Source organism: Arvicola amphibius, chromosome 9 (assembly GCF_903992535.2).
Source record: "Arvicola amphibius chromosome 9, mArvAmp1.2, whole genome shotgun sequence".
Lineage (NCBI taxonomy): Eukaryota > Metazoa > Chordata > Mammalia > Rodentia > Cricetidae > Arvicola > Arvicola amphibius.
Window position 1 is genome coordinate 124088399 of NC_052055.2, and position 12313 is coordinate 124100711.

The 12313-nt window shown below is 52.1% G+C and overlaps 2 protein-coding genes across 2 annotated transcripts in view; both read left to right on the top strand.

The window, feature by feature from the left end:
- The window catches only part of LOC119822487 (H-2 class I histocompatibility antigen, L-D alpha chain-like), a 741986-nt gene that overhangs the window by 414696 nt on the left and 314977 nt on the right, over nt 1-12313 (top strand). The window lies entirely within an intron of this gene.
- Neu1 (neuraminidase 1) lies at nt 264-4371 on the top strand. The gene is made up of 6 exons (XM_038341851.2): nt 264-452; nt 795-987; nt 1293-1555; nt 3035-3217; nt 3340-3562; nt 3659-4371. Exons 1-6 carry the CDS (start codon nt 312-314, stop codon nt 3883-3885), a joined length of 1230 nt encoding a protein of 409 aa, XP_038197779.1. The 5' UTR covers nt 264-311; the 3' UTR covers nt 3886-4371.

The following is a 12313-nucleotide window of genomic DNA, read 5'->3' on the forward strand; positions in this document are numbered from 1 at the left end:
CCCACTGTCCCCAATGTACTTTCTAGTCCTTCCACAAGGGGTTAGAGCCTTCCTCTCCGCCGGTGGCTGCACAAGACTCGCCCCTTCGTCGCGTTCCGAGTATCAAAGCCAATCAAAAAGCTCATGCAGACTGAGCCCGCCTTCCGGGTCACGTGCTGATGTCGGACAGCTGGAAGGACCAACGGGAGTCGCGGCAGCGCGGGCCGCGGCCACGAGGGGCGGGGCCGGAGTGACGTGTGCGCATTTAAAGGGTCGGGGTCAGCTGACGGCTCGCCACCGGTGACCAGTTCGGGGACAGGCATCGGGAAGCAATGGTGGGGGCACAGCCGAGCAGACCCCGGGGACCGCTGAGCTGCTGGGCGCGCCGGCGGGGTCAGGTGCTCGCAGCGATCTTCCTGCTGCTGGTGGCGGTGGCGGGGTCCGACGCCAGGGTGGAAGATGACTTCAGTCTGGTGAGCCCTGCTGCACCTGCAGAGGTGGCGGCTGTCCCCCGGCTCGGCCACCTCTCCGAGCGGCACTCCCGCCCCCATCCTCTCCCAACCCCTTTGCTTCCTTGGGCCCCTGGCTGCGTTTAGGGTCCTCCCCCATCCCCGAGGGTTCCTTCTCCCCTGCTCAGGGACCTTCAGCTTCTGCCCGTACTCTCCTCCCGACTGCTTTCTTTTGTTGCCCGACACCCCTCAGCCCTGCCCAGGCTCCCCATTACCTCTCTCGTGGGAACCCTAGCTGGAGGCGCTCCCTACGGTCTTGAAGCCTCGTCTCCTCGTCTGCATTAAGGTGTCCTTCCTTCCACACAGGTGCAGCCGCTGGTGACCATGGAGCAGCTGCTGTGGGTGAGCGGGAAGCAGATCGGCTCGGTGGACACTTTCCGCATACCGCTCATCACAGCCACCCCTCGGGGCACGCTGCTCGCCTTCGCAGAGGCCAGGAAAAAGTCTGCGTCCGACGAGGGGGCCAAGTTCATCGCCATGAGGAGGTCCACCGACCAGGGTACAAAGGTGCCCGGGGGTGAGGGGGTTGGGTGGGTGGCCGAGATAGAGAGTAGGGGGTTCCCTTCACCCACCCAACCGCCCAGAGTAGAACTTTGAGGCCTGAGTTCCGGAAAGTGTCCAGGGAACTAACTGCGACCACCAAGGGGTGGTCTCGTAATTGTCACTGAGAATGAGGTGGAATGAGCAGGAAATAATGTCAGAGAAAGAAGAAACAGGGTCCTGATGCCACCGTAAGGTCCCTGGGGAAAGGCAGGAAGTGAGCCAGAAAGCGTACAATTTCACTCAGCTCTTTTCTTTCCCCAGGTAGCACATGGTCCTCTACAGCCTTCATTGTAGACGACGGGGAGGCCTCGGATGGGCTGAACCTGGGGGCCGTGGTCAACGATGTGCACACAGGAGTTGTGTTCCTCATCTACACCCTCTGTGCCCACAAGGTCAACTGCCAGGTGGCCTCCACCATGCTGGTGTGGAGTAAGGATGACGGCATTTCCTGGAGCCCACCCCGGAACCTCTCCGAGGATATTGGCACAGAGATGTTTGCCCCTGGACCAGGCTCTGGCATTCAGGTTTCTATCCTGGGGATAGGTGAAGAGGGCAAGATCCTGTAAATTAGATTTTTTTTTCTTGGGTGGGATTCCTTGGAAGGGGGTGGCGCTCTGGAAGGAGCGCCCTGCTGTGGAGAAGATGAAACCCTGCCATTGGCGTCTCGCATGGGATTGTCCACAGATTGTCCTTAGCCTGAGCAGGATAGAGTTGGGTGGCTTTTGGGCAGACACAGATCTCTATCACGGTGCCCAGTGCCCAGCGGAGTCCGCATTCAGGCAGGAGTGAAGCCCCCAAGGCTGGGTGGGCACTTGTGCACATGTCCGGAGGTGCATTCTGCAAGTCCTGGGGAGCTTCCAGGGAAGGGCAGTGGGGAGGGTATAAGTACCAAGCAGTATGTATGTGTTATGCCCAAATCCTTGAAGTCCCCGCAAAAGCCAACAAGGAGACCGAGTCCCTGTATGCAAAAAGCAAAGAGCCCTTACTTTAATCAAATTTGCAAACTCAGTCTCTCCGCATGTCCAACGTATTGGAATAAATGGAGAGCCCCAAGCTCAGTTAGAATTGGGTTTTTATAGTAGTAAAGGTGGGGGTGAGGGCTCTCTGAGGTTCAGGACCCTTGATTGGCTGACATTTGTCTAGGGGTGTCCTGGCAGAAGGTCCTATCTACAGTGGTTGGAACGTTAGGCATTTCCTTTGGATGGCCTGTTTTTGGGTGGTGCTAGGTAATCTTAGTTTGTGGTTCTTTCTGCAACAGGTATTGCTTCGGGTAAACTACTGAGACTCAGGCCTCCATTAAACTTATCAATGGCTGACTCCTACACTGGCAGGTGGTAATGGTTGGAAGTTAAGAACTTCCTTTGGGTGATCTGTCCATACTTAGCTTACCGTGGCTGGCCCCCACAGTATATATATATGTATGTATGAGAATGCCACTGTGAAACCCATTTCTTTGGTGGCAGATGCAGGCAGATCTCTGAGTTCAAGGCCAGCCTGGTCTATAGAGGGAATTCTAATCCAGTCATGGCTACACAGAGAAACCCAGTTGAGAGTCAGCCTTGGCTATGTAGTGAGTGGGAGGCCAACCTGGGCTGAGACGGTGAGCTAATTTTCTTTTTCATTTCTTTCTTTCTTTTTCTAATGGGTGTTATTAACTTAGGGCCTTGCTCATGCTAGGCAAGAACTTTACCACTGACTGAGCTGAGCCCCCAGCCTTATTATACTTTTTATTTTTGAGATAGGACCTCACCAAGTTCCCCAGGCTAGCCTTAAAGTCACTCTGTAGCCCAGGCAGACTTTGAACTTGCCGCCTTCTGGGCTCAGCCTCCCGAGTAGCAGGGATTACAGCACACACACACACACACACACACACACACACACACACACACAAGCTTCTTGATTCGGGCAGTGTCTGGGAGAACAGCAGGGACCCAGAAGTGTCCTCGCCTTGGGAGTTGCCCTCTCTGCGCGCCTGAGCCCCACAGCGCCATCCTCTCTCACAGAAACAGCGGGAGCCTCACAAGGGCCGGCTCATCGTGTGTGGACACGGGACGCTGGAGCGAGACGGCGTCTTCTGCCTCCTCAGTGATGATCACGGTGCCTCCTGGCACTACGGGACCGGAGTGAGCGGCATCCCTTTCGGCCAGCCCAAACACGAGCACGATTTCAACCCCGACGAATGCCAGGTCTGGAGTCGGTGGGAACTCGCTCGCCCACACCTTCGCCCAGAATGCCATTACACCCAAAGACCCAACTCTGGCTTTCTCAGCCTCCCCGGCTTCTCAGCGACCCTGTCCTCTCCCCTTAGCCCTATGAGCTTCCAGACGGCTCCGTCATCATCAATGCCCGGAACCAGAACAACTACCACTGCCACTGCAGGATCGTGCTCCGCAGCTACGATGCCTGTGATACCCTCCGGCCCCGGGATGTGACCTTCGACCCCGAGCTGGTGGACCCAGTGGTAGCAGCAGGAGCAGTAGCCACCAGCTCAGGCATTGTCTTCTTCTCCAATCCAGCCCATCCCGAGCTCCGTGAGTACCTGGGGGTGGGGTGGGTGGGGGCACCATGCCTAGCCCGGGCCTGGACAGGGCGGACACAACCCCCTCCTCTGCCTATTGCACGCCTAGGGGTGAACCTGACCCTGCGCTGGAGCTTCAGCAATGGTACGTCCTGGCAGAAGGAGAGAGTCCAGGTGTGGCCAGGGCCCAGCGGCTACTCATCCCTGACAACGCTGGAAAACAGCACGGACGGAGAGCAGCAGCCCCCGCAGCTGTTCGTCCTGTACGAGAAAGGCCTGAGCCGGTACACGGAGAGCATCTCCATGGTCAAAGTCAGCGTCTACGGGACGCTCTGAGCCCTGCGCCTCAGGGCGCGAAGTCCTGGACTCCGACCTCACGGCTCTCCCTCCGGGGCCTGCAGAGGGGACTGAAACACAGCTCTTCCACCCAACTCCAGCCTTTTGCAGAAGCAACTTCTCTTTGACAGGGAAGTCACTGGGTTAAGACATAACGGCCCAGCTTCCTCTCCCCCAGGCAGGAAGTCCCTCCAGCACCGGGAGCACTTTCCAGAATGCTGGGGACAGCCCCACGTGCTCTCTCAGGACAAGGCAGGGACAGCATGGGCGCGGGGGTGTTTCCTGGAGTGGTGATGACTGAATATGAACCCTGGGAACTGGGAAGGCCTGGCGCCCTCCTGGGGTTTGGACTTAAAGAGGATTCCAGGAAATCCCTGGGGCAGAATGGCCTTTCAGAGTAAGGGGTAGGCGCACGCACACATCCTTGATTATTTATAAATCAAAATATTTGTAACTTAAAATTTTTAATGAAGGAGATAAAGCGTTTCTGGAGTCTATGGTTCTGTCTGCTCACACCTTCTGGACCGTCTCACACTGGTGAAACCGGAGGTTAGGACAGGGACCCGTCAATCAAATCCCATGTTTCCCATGAAACGACTATTGGCTTCATTTATTTTGTTTTTATGTACTTTTATTTATATTTTTTTTGAGACGGGGTTTCTCAGTGTAGCCCTGGCTGTTCTAGAACTCTGAGATTCGCTTACCTCTGCCTCCCAAGAGCTGGGATTAAAGACCTGTGCCACCACTGCCCGGCTTAGAATATTTTATATTTCTAAAATAGGGTGGGATATGAAATAGAGAACAGGTGTGTAAAGCTGGGTGAGAGGCCCTGTCAGCCCAGCCTGTGAGAAATTAGCACCGTCATCCTCAGGCAGATGCCGGGTGTAGGGGAGGGAAGAGCCCAGGTGGATACTGAGTATGTCAGGTGCCTGTAACCCCGCACTTCTGGGCTGGATGCGTAGCTCAGTGGTAAAGCTACTGCTTATGCTTAGAACGCTTTAGACCCTGGGTTCAGTCTGAGGGTGCTTGTGTTTGTTGAGAGGAAGGTGAGGGCGCCCGTGTTTATTGAGAGGAGGGAGTGCGTGTTCCGCTGTACATCTCAGCGAGCTGGAGATGGTTCTCTCCTGTGGGTCCCAGGGATTAAACTCAGCTTGTTAAGGCTGGCAGCAAGAGCCTTGCCAGCTGAGCCACCTTGCAGTCTCTGCTTGTAAGAATTTAAGTATATTAGGGACAGAGGAATGCTGGTCATTTGCAGTCAGAGGGTCGTTTTTCTGTCGATAGCTGCTCTAAAAAACATTAACAGTTCTGTCTGGGAGAAGTGTAGCCCACTGCACAAGTGCACAGGTCTCTGTGTTTTATCCAGAGATGTGTGCCCAGGACTGCTGACACCGCCCAGGGGTAAGTGCTAAAGCACGCAGGAGGCCTCAGTTGTGCACATGTGAGTGTGTGCTCATACACACACTTCAGTGAGCACACATGTAAGTGCATGCTCATACACACACTTCAGTGAGCACACATGTGAGCGTACGCTCATACACACACTTCAGTGAGCACACATGTGGGCACGTGCTCATATACACACACTTCAGTGAGTACACATTTGTGCGTGTGCGCATGCATACACTGGCACACGCACAAACACACATACTTGTGTTTTCTAAAAGCTGTAGACATGTTGTCTTTTAATCACTTTGTTTTTTGCAAAAATCCTGTTATGTATCTCAACACCTTCCTCCTTGGTCTCCCAAGGACTGGGATACCAGAAGTGTGCCACCACCGCTGCCTAACAGACATTTCCAAAACACAAAAAGAGAAAAATGGTTAGCCTGTGTTCAACATTCAGTTTAGGTTAGGTTTTGGTTGTTTTAGGGTGGGTCTCACTATATTGCCCAGCCAATCTCCAGTTCCTGAAATCCTCCTGCTTCAGAACTAGGACTGTTGGTACACCCCACCAAGACAGGCCAACATTCAATTTTGCTTTTTCTTTTTCTGGTTTGTTGGTTTGTTTTGTTTTTTGAAACAGGTTTCTCTGTGCAGCCCTGGCTATCCTGGAACTTGATTTGTAGACCAAGCTGGCTTCAAACTCACAGAGATCCGCCTGCCTCTGCTTCGTAAGAGCTGGGATTAAAGGTGTGCACCACCACACCTGCTTCTTGTTTGTGTTTTAAATCAAGGCCTCACACTGTAGCCCAGGCTGGATTAGAATGTGTGATGTCTCAATAGCTTCAGGTCCTGCCTCTGTTCCTTTTTTGTTTGTTTTTTAAAGATTTTTTTTATTTATTATGTATACAGTGTTCTGCCTGCATGTGTGCCTATATGTTAGAAGGCACCAGATCTCATTTAGGATGGCTGCAGTTCTTCAGTGAAAAAGAGCTTTCCAGAGCTGCAGAGACGCTCAGCAGTTAACAGCCCTTGTTGCTGTTGCAGAGGACCTGGGTTTAACCCCCAGCACCCACATGGTGGCCACAGCCATCTGTGGCTTCAGTTCCAGGGATCTGATGCCCTCTTCTGACCTCTGTGGGCACCAGGCATAAACACACATGGCAGGCAAAACACTCACACACATAAAACTAAAAGCTAAAAATAATAAGACTTTAAGAAAAACAGAGAGAGCCTGCCCTCCTCTGGGCTGTTCGTTCCCTGGTGCGTGGTTGGTGCAGGAACTCCAGGGTGGGGGCTCTCTCCCTCCATTGAGCAGTTCCCAGAGTCCGTTGATGGAGCCTGTTCGTTGCCCCAGTCGGTGAACCACAGTGTTGTTGCCCCATGGGGCAGACAGAGGCCCATCCATCCGCTGGCCTGAAGAAGCAGAGGGGGAGGGTCTAAGGAAAAATGATTGACGGTGAGATACCTAACAAGACCCTTAATAGAAAGATAGGCAGGCAGAATGGTCAAACTTAAAACACACACGAGAGAGAGAGAGAGAGAGAGAGAGAGAGAGAGAGCCAGAGAGAGAGCCTGGTGAAGTAGAAGTGGCAAGCAGCCATGGGCAATGGACCTATCCCCTACCTCCTGCAGAGCCGGAGACCCTGCCCTGCCTGAGCTCCAGTAGATGGCGCTGAAGACCCCTCCTCTCCCCGTCCTCCCTAGGACAGGCTCTGGAGCGGTCATACACCAAACCCTTCCCCACCATACTCCATGGCTGTACCAGGCCCTGAGTTGTCCCCTCCCACGTCCACCACCAGTGCTTGGAACGGAACCTGGGGTCTCGGGCAGGCTGGGCGAGCCCTGTACCCACTCACTGAGCCACACAGCACACCTAGCCCGGGATTGTTTATTTTAGGGGACAGTGTCACTATGTAGATGAGTCAGGCCTTGAACTTGTGGTGAACCTCCTGCCTCTGTCTCTAGAATACTGGGATTATGGGCAGATGCTGCAACAGTATCAGCCTGTGTACCCTGGAAAGATGGCTCAGCAGCTAAGGGCACTGGCTGCTCTTCCAGAGCACCAAGGTTTGAGTGCCAGCGTGGGTTTACGACTGGCTGTAACTCGAGGTCCAGGGGGTCCAATGCCTTCTGACTTCCTCAGACACCAGGCACACATGTGGTATACCTACGTACACTAGGCAAATCAGTCACATGCATAAATAAATCTAAAAAAAAAAAACATTTTAAATACATTTCTGAGTGGGGACAGTCCCTGTAGATAAAATGCTTATCATACAAGCCTAAAACCCTGAATTTGGATCCAGCACCTTTTCCACATGCTTTTACTGGCTTCCACGCCACCATGGCAAGCGGCAACACATGGTCCTGGAAGCTGAACTCTGGTCTCTGGTGCCTATAAATCCCCAGCCCTCAGACAGTGTTTTAACGCAGTGGCTCCAAAGGGCCTGGAGAAATGACTCAGCCGTTAAGAGCACCTACTGCTCCTGCAGAGGACCCAGGTTCCCAGCAATCACATGATGGCTCCCAACCCACACCTCCAGAAGGGAGTCAACACCCTCTTCTGGCCTCCACGGGTACCAGGCATTCATGTGGCACACCTACATACAAGCAGGTAAAACAGTCACAGACACAAAAGAGTAAATTAAAAAAGAGAAAAGAAAAGAAAACACGGGCAACCAAGCACGTGTGGTTGGCACGCCACGCGTCTTGGTTTTTCATTTGCTTTTCTTTGATGTGCTGGGAAAGGAACCGCAGGCAGCAGACAGGCTCGTCAGGCGCTCCGCCACCGATCTTCAGTGGGTGAACTGGTCTCCGTCTTTGTTCTGGGTGTAACGGAAAAGGCTAAACGAGGTGTGTGCTTCTGTGAGGCTAGAAATCACATTTCCGGGATCTGTACGTCAAGATTCCCGTGGTGCGACAGAGCTCCAGCCTTAGTTCTGTCTGCTCGGTCGACTGCAAGAACTCTGCGCAAACGTGCGGCCTGGACAGGTTGCTCCGCGGCAGTTTGGCCTCCAGGAAGCAGGCAGGCAGAAACCGCTGGAGAGGGAGCTGCCCCAGCAGTTGGAGGCCCCGTGGAAAGCAGTGGGCGGCAGGGACTCTCCAGGAACAAACACTGGTCTCTGAGGACATGGTGCCATGGCTACCGCACCAGCTCCCCTGCCACTGCTGAAGGAGACTCCGAGCGGGCTGCTCAGCACTTCTGGGTGCCAGCAGGTGTTTGGTCATAGGAATTAAGAGAAATGTCCTGGGCCTGGTATGCACAAGTGGGATGGGCAAAAAAAGGAGGGGCCGAGGCTGGGTAGAAGGCTCAGCAGGGAAGAGCGCCGGCGGTGGTAGAGATTGGTCTGGGGAGGGGTCAGTGTTGGGAGAGGGTGTGGATTTTGCAGAGATGGAGCCCAGGACTGGGTGCGTAATCACACAAGTCTTGGGTTCATTTTGATTTGAGATTAGTTTTTTAAGTTTTCTGTCTGTCTGTCTGTCTGACTCTGTCTTTCTCTCTCTCCTTGAGAAAGAGTTTAGATAAGATCTAAATCTAAAACCTGTCCCCCCACCCCCGGGAACCCCCACACTGTTCTGGAGATTAGATAGGGCCCACCTGCGAGGTGAGCGCTGTATCACCGGGCTCTCTTTATCTCCAGCCTCCTTTTCTTATCTTGAGCCAGGACTTTGAGCACACTAGGTAGCCCAGGCTGGCCTTGCAACACTGCAGGCCTCTTGAACAGCTGGGTGGACAGTCGCATGCCACAACGGGGTGGACAGTCACGTGCCTGCAGGCCGGGCTGTTGGTGCTGCTCATTGTAAAAAAAAAGGCTAGGCTGCTGAGTGTAGTCAGGAGCACACCCCTGATCCAGGCCCTGCGTTCCAACCTCAACACGCAAAAAACACATTTAAAACCTTTAAATAGAAGTTGTTGGGTTGGAGAGATAGCTCAGTGGTTAAGAGCATTGCCCGCTCTTCCAAAGGTTCTGAGTTCAATTCCCAGCAACCACATGGTGGTTCACAACCATCTGAAATGAGATATGATGCCCTCTCCTGGCCTGCAGGCAGACACACAGACAGAATATTGTATCCATAATAAATAAATAAATATTTTTTAAAAAGAAGATGTTTAGTTCTCTCAGAAAAAAAAATCAAACCAGGGGAGCCACAGGGGTTCCCTGTCAGGTCCTGGAAGATGTCCTCCAGCCCCCAGGATCTACCACCACAAGGCCCTTTGGAGGTCCCTAACTAGTTTGTTTACCTGCTAAGGGTTAACTGGAGAGTGTTGGCAGACGTCATCCTTGGTGTATTTTTAGAGTTTATTGGTTTAATGAGAGGCAATAGAGATTCTAGAAGGTGATCATTTCCACTTGAGGTCACCTGACCAGACAATGACACCTAACACATCAAGAGTCAGCAGGTACTTTACCCTTGGAAGAACTTGTTTCCTGGTTCTTTGGAAATAAAACAACAGTGAAAAAAACAGCCCTGTGGGAGGCAGGGGACACCTCACTGGCCAGTTGGAGATGAGCCTAGGCCATAGGAGACCTTTCCTAAAACCGAAAACCACAACAATGACTAAAGATAGTCCTGGGAGAGTCTGGGCTGGGCTGCTGAGAGATGCTGCCTGTGTCCTCGGGCGGAGCTAAAGACACAGCGGGTGCCTGCCTGTTAGGATGACGGCATTAACCTGAAAGGCTAGCATAGCTCCCAGCAAGCCTTGCTGGTTGGCGGTTGGCACAGCCCCAAAGTCTTTCAGGTCGAGAAACTTCTTTTGCTTTTTAAGGGTGATTTCCTTTCCAGGCCACTGTTGTGGCTTTCAGTTACCTGTTCATTGTGTGTTTGTTTAAAATATAATTAATAGGTTTTCTGCTTCTTCTCCTCATATAGGTTTCTCTGCCAAGGCAGTAAGCCAAGCCGAATTGAAAAAGTATAACAACAGGTTTACTTGAGTAAAACCACTCCCGGGTGGGTTCTCCAGCCTCAGAGATTGAGAGGCTGGAAAAGTCACACGCCCAAACCAAAGCAGGGAGATTATATAACTTGTAGGCGCGGGGTGATGATGTGTCTGTCACAAGCTGGGTTTGTGCCCAAGTGTGGTCAAAAGCTGGGCACTCAGGTGGAACTTGGGCAGCTGACAACTTCAGGGGAGGAAGCTGCAACAGCCGCCAAGAATCGGAATTGGACTTTTGGTGCCTTTCCTTTGTTTGGAGAGTCTGAGTAGGTGGGATTTGGAGAGAGAAACAGGAATGGGGCTCTCCAGATTGTGCAAGGTCAAGCTGGAGGTTCCAACCGAACAATAATATTTTGTATTTATTCTTTGAGAATTTCATGCATGTATACAATATATTTTCGTCATATCTACTCCCTGACCCAACCATCCCCCCACATCTCCCTGCCACTTCTCCTTTTTAAGTTATTGATTTATTTAATGTGTTGTATAAATGTTTTGTCTGCATGTTTGTAAGCGTAGCACATGCGTGCCTGGTACTCTCAGAGACCAGAGGAAAGCAGGGGCCCCACTTGGATTGGAGCCGCAGACAGTGGTGAGCCACCACGTGGGTGCTAGGCATCAAATCTGGGTCCTCTGGAAGAGCAGCCAGTGCTGTTAGTCCCCATCTCCTCAGCACCCCCATGCCCCCCATATAAACCAGTGAGTCCAGCCAGTGCTGCCCATACACCCATGCTTGTGGGGCCATCCATGAATCATGGAAAATCCTACCAGGGCCAGCAGCTTTCGAGGTAGAGGAAGAGACTCAGCTGGTAAAGGCACTTGTCTCCAGGCCTGAGACCCGAGTTCAATCCTGTGGACCCATGTGCTGGGAGAACTGACTGCTAAGCTGTCTTCTGACTTCTGTGAGTACTCACATAAATACACACACATACACACACACATACCCATACACACATGCACATACACATACACACACACATACCCATACACACATGTACATACACATATACACATGCATGCACACACAGACACACATACCCATACACACACGCATAAACATACACGCACATATACACACATACACACACGTACACACACTACAAAATTTTAGACCTGATTCTCTATACACTAGCAGCCTTCAGGTACCAATAGCAACTCAGCTATGTGTGGGGTCCTGTAAGCCATTCCTCTGTTTGTTTAGCTATCTGTCTGTCTGTCTGTCTATCTACCCATTTATTTATTTACTTATTGTTTTTTCCAGACAGGGTTTCTCTGTTTAGCCCTGGCTGTCCCGGAACTCTGTAGACCAGGCTGGTCTTGAACTCAGAGATCTGCCTGCCTCTGCTTCCTGAGTGCTGGGATTAGAGGTGTGAGCCGCCGCTACCACCCAGCACATTTTTTTCTGTGTATTTATTTTTATTCTAGAATGTCTATTCCACTTTCTTAAAAAAAAAAAAAAAAAAAAAAAGAAAAAGAAAGATTTGTTTATTATGTATACAGCGTTCTGCCAGAAGAGGGCACCAGCTCTCATTACAGATGGTTGTGAGCCACCATGTGGTTGCTGGGAATTGAACCCAGGACCTCTGAAGAAGCAGCCAGTGCTCTTAACCTCTGAGCCATCTCTTCAGCCTGTATGCCCACTTTCTTATCCCCCCCCCACACCCCTATTCCTGGGAATTGAGCTCAGGACCTCCACATGCTGACCGAGGACCCCCACATGCTGACCCACTCTCTACCACTAAACTATACCCCTGTCTTTTGAGATCAATTTTAAAAATAGGTTTATTATCTTTTAGATTATGTGTGTGTGTGTGTGTGTGTAATGGGTATGTGTAGGTGAGTTCAGGTGCCCACTGAGGCCAGAAGCCAAAGGCATCATATTGCAACGCAGGCTGACATAGAACGTAGCGTGTAGCCCAGGCTAGCTGTCTTCTGTTACTGCACAGGCCGCAGCTCCCGAGTCAGGGCTCCCCTGTGTGCTGTGCTGTGCTCTGCTCAGCGCAGAACAGTGGTTCGCCAAGAGAGCAGCCCATTGGAGCTCCAAGTGAGGCGTCCCTGTGGGCACCTTAGCTTTCGCACTTGCTTAGCCCTTTGAGAATCAGCAACCAA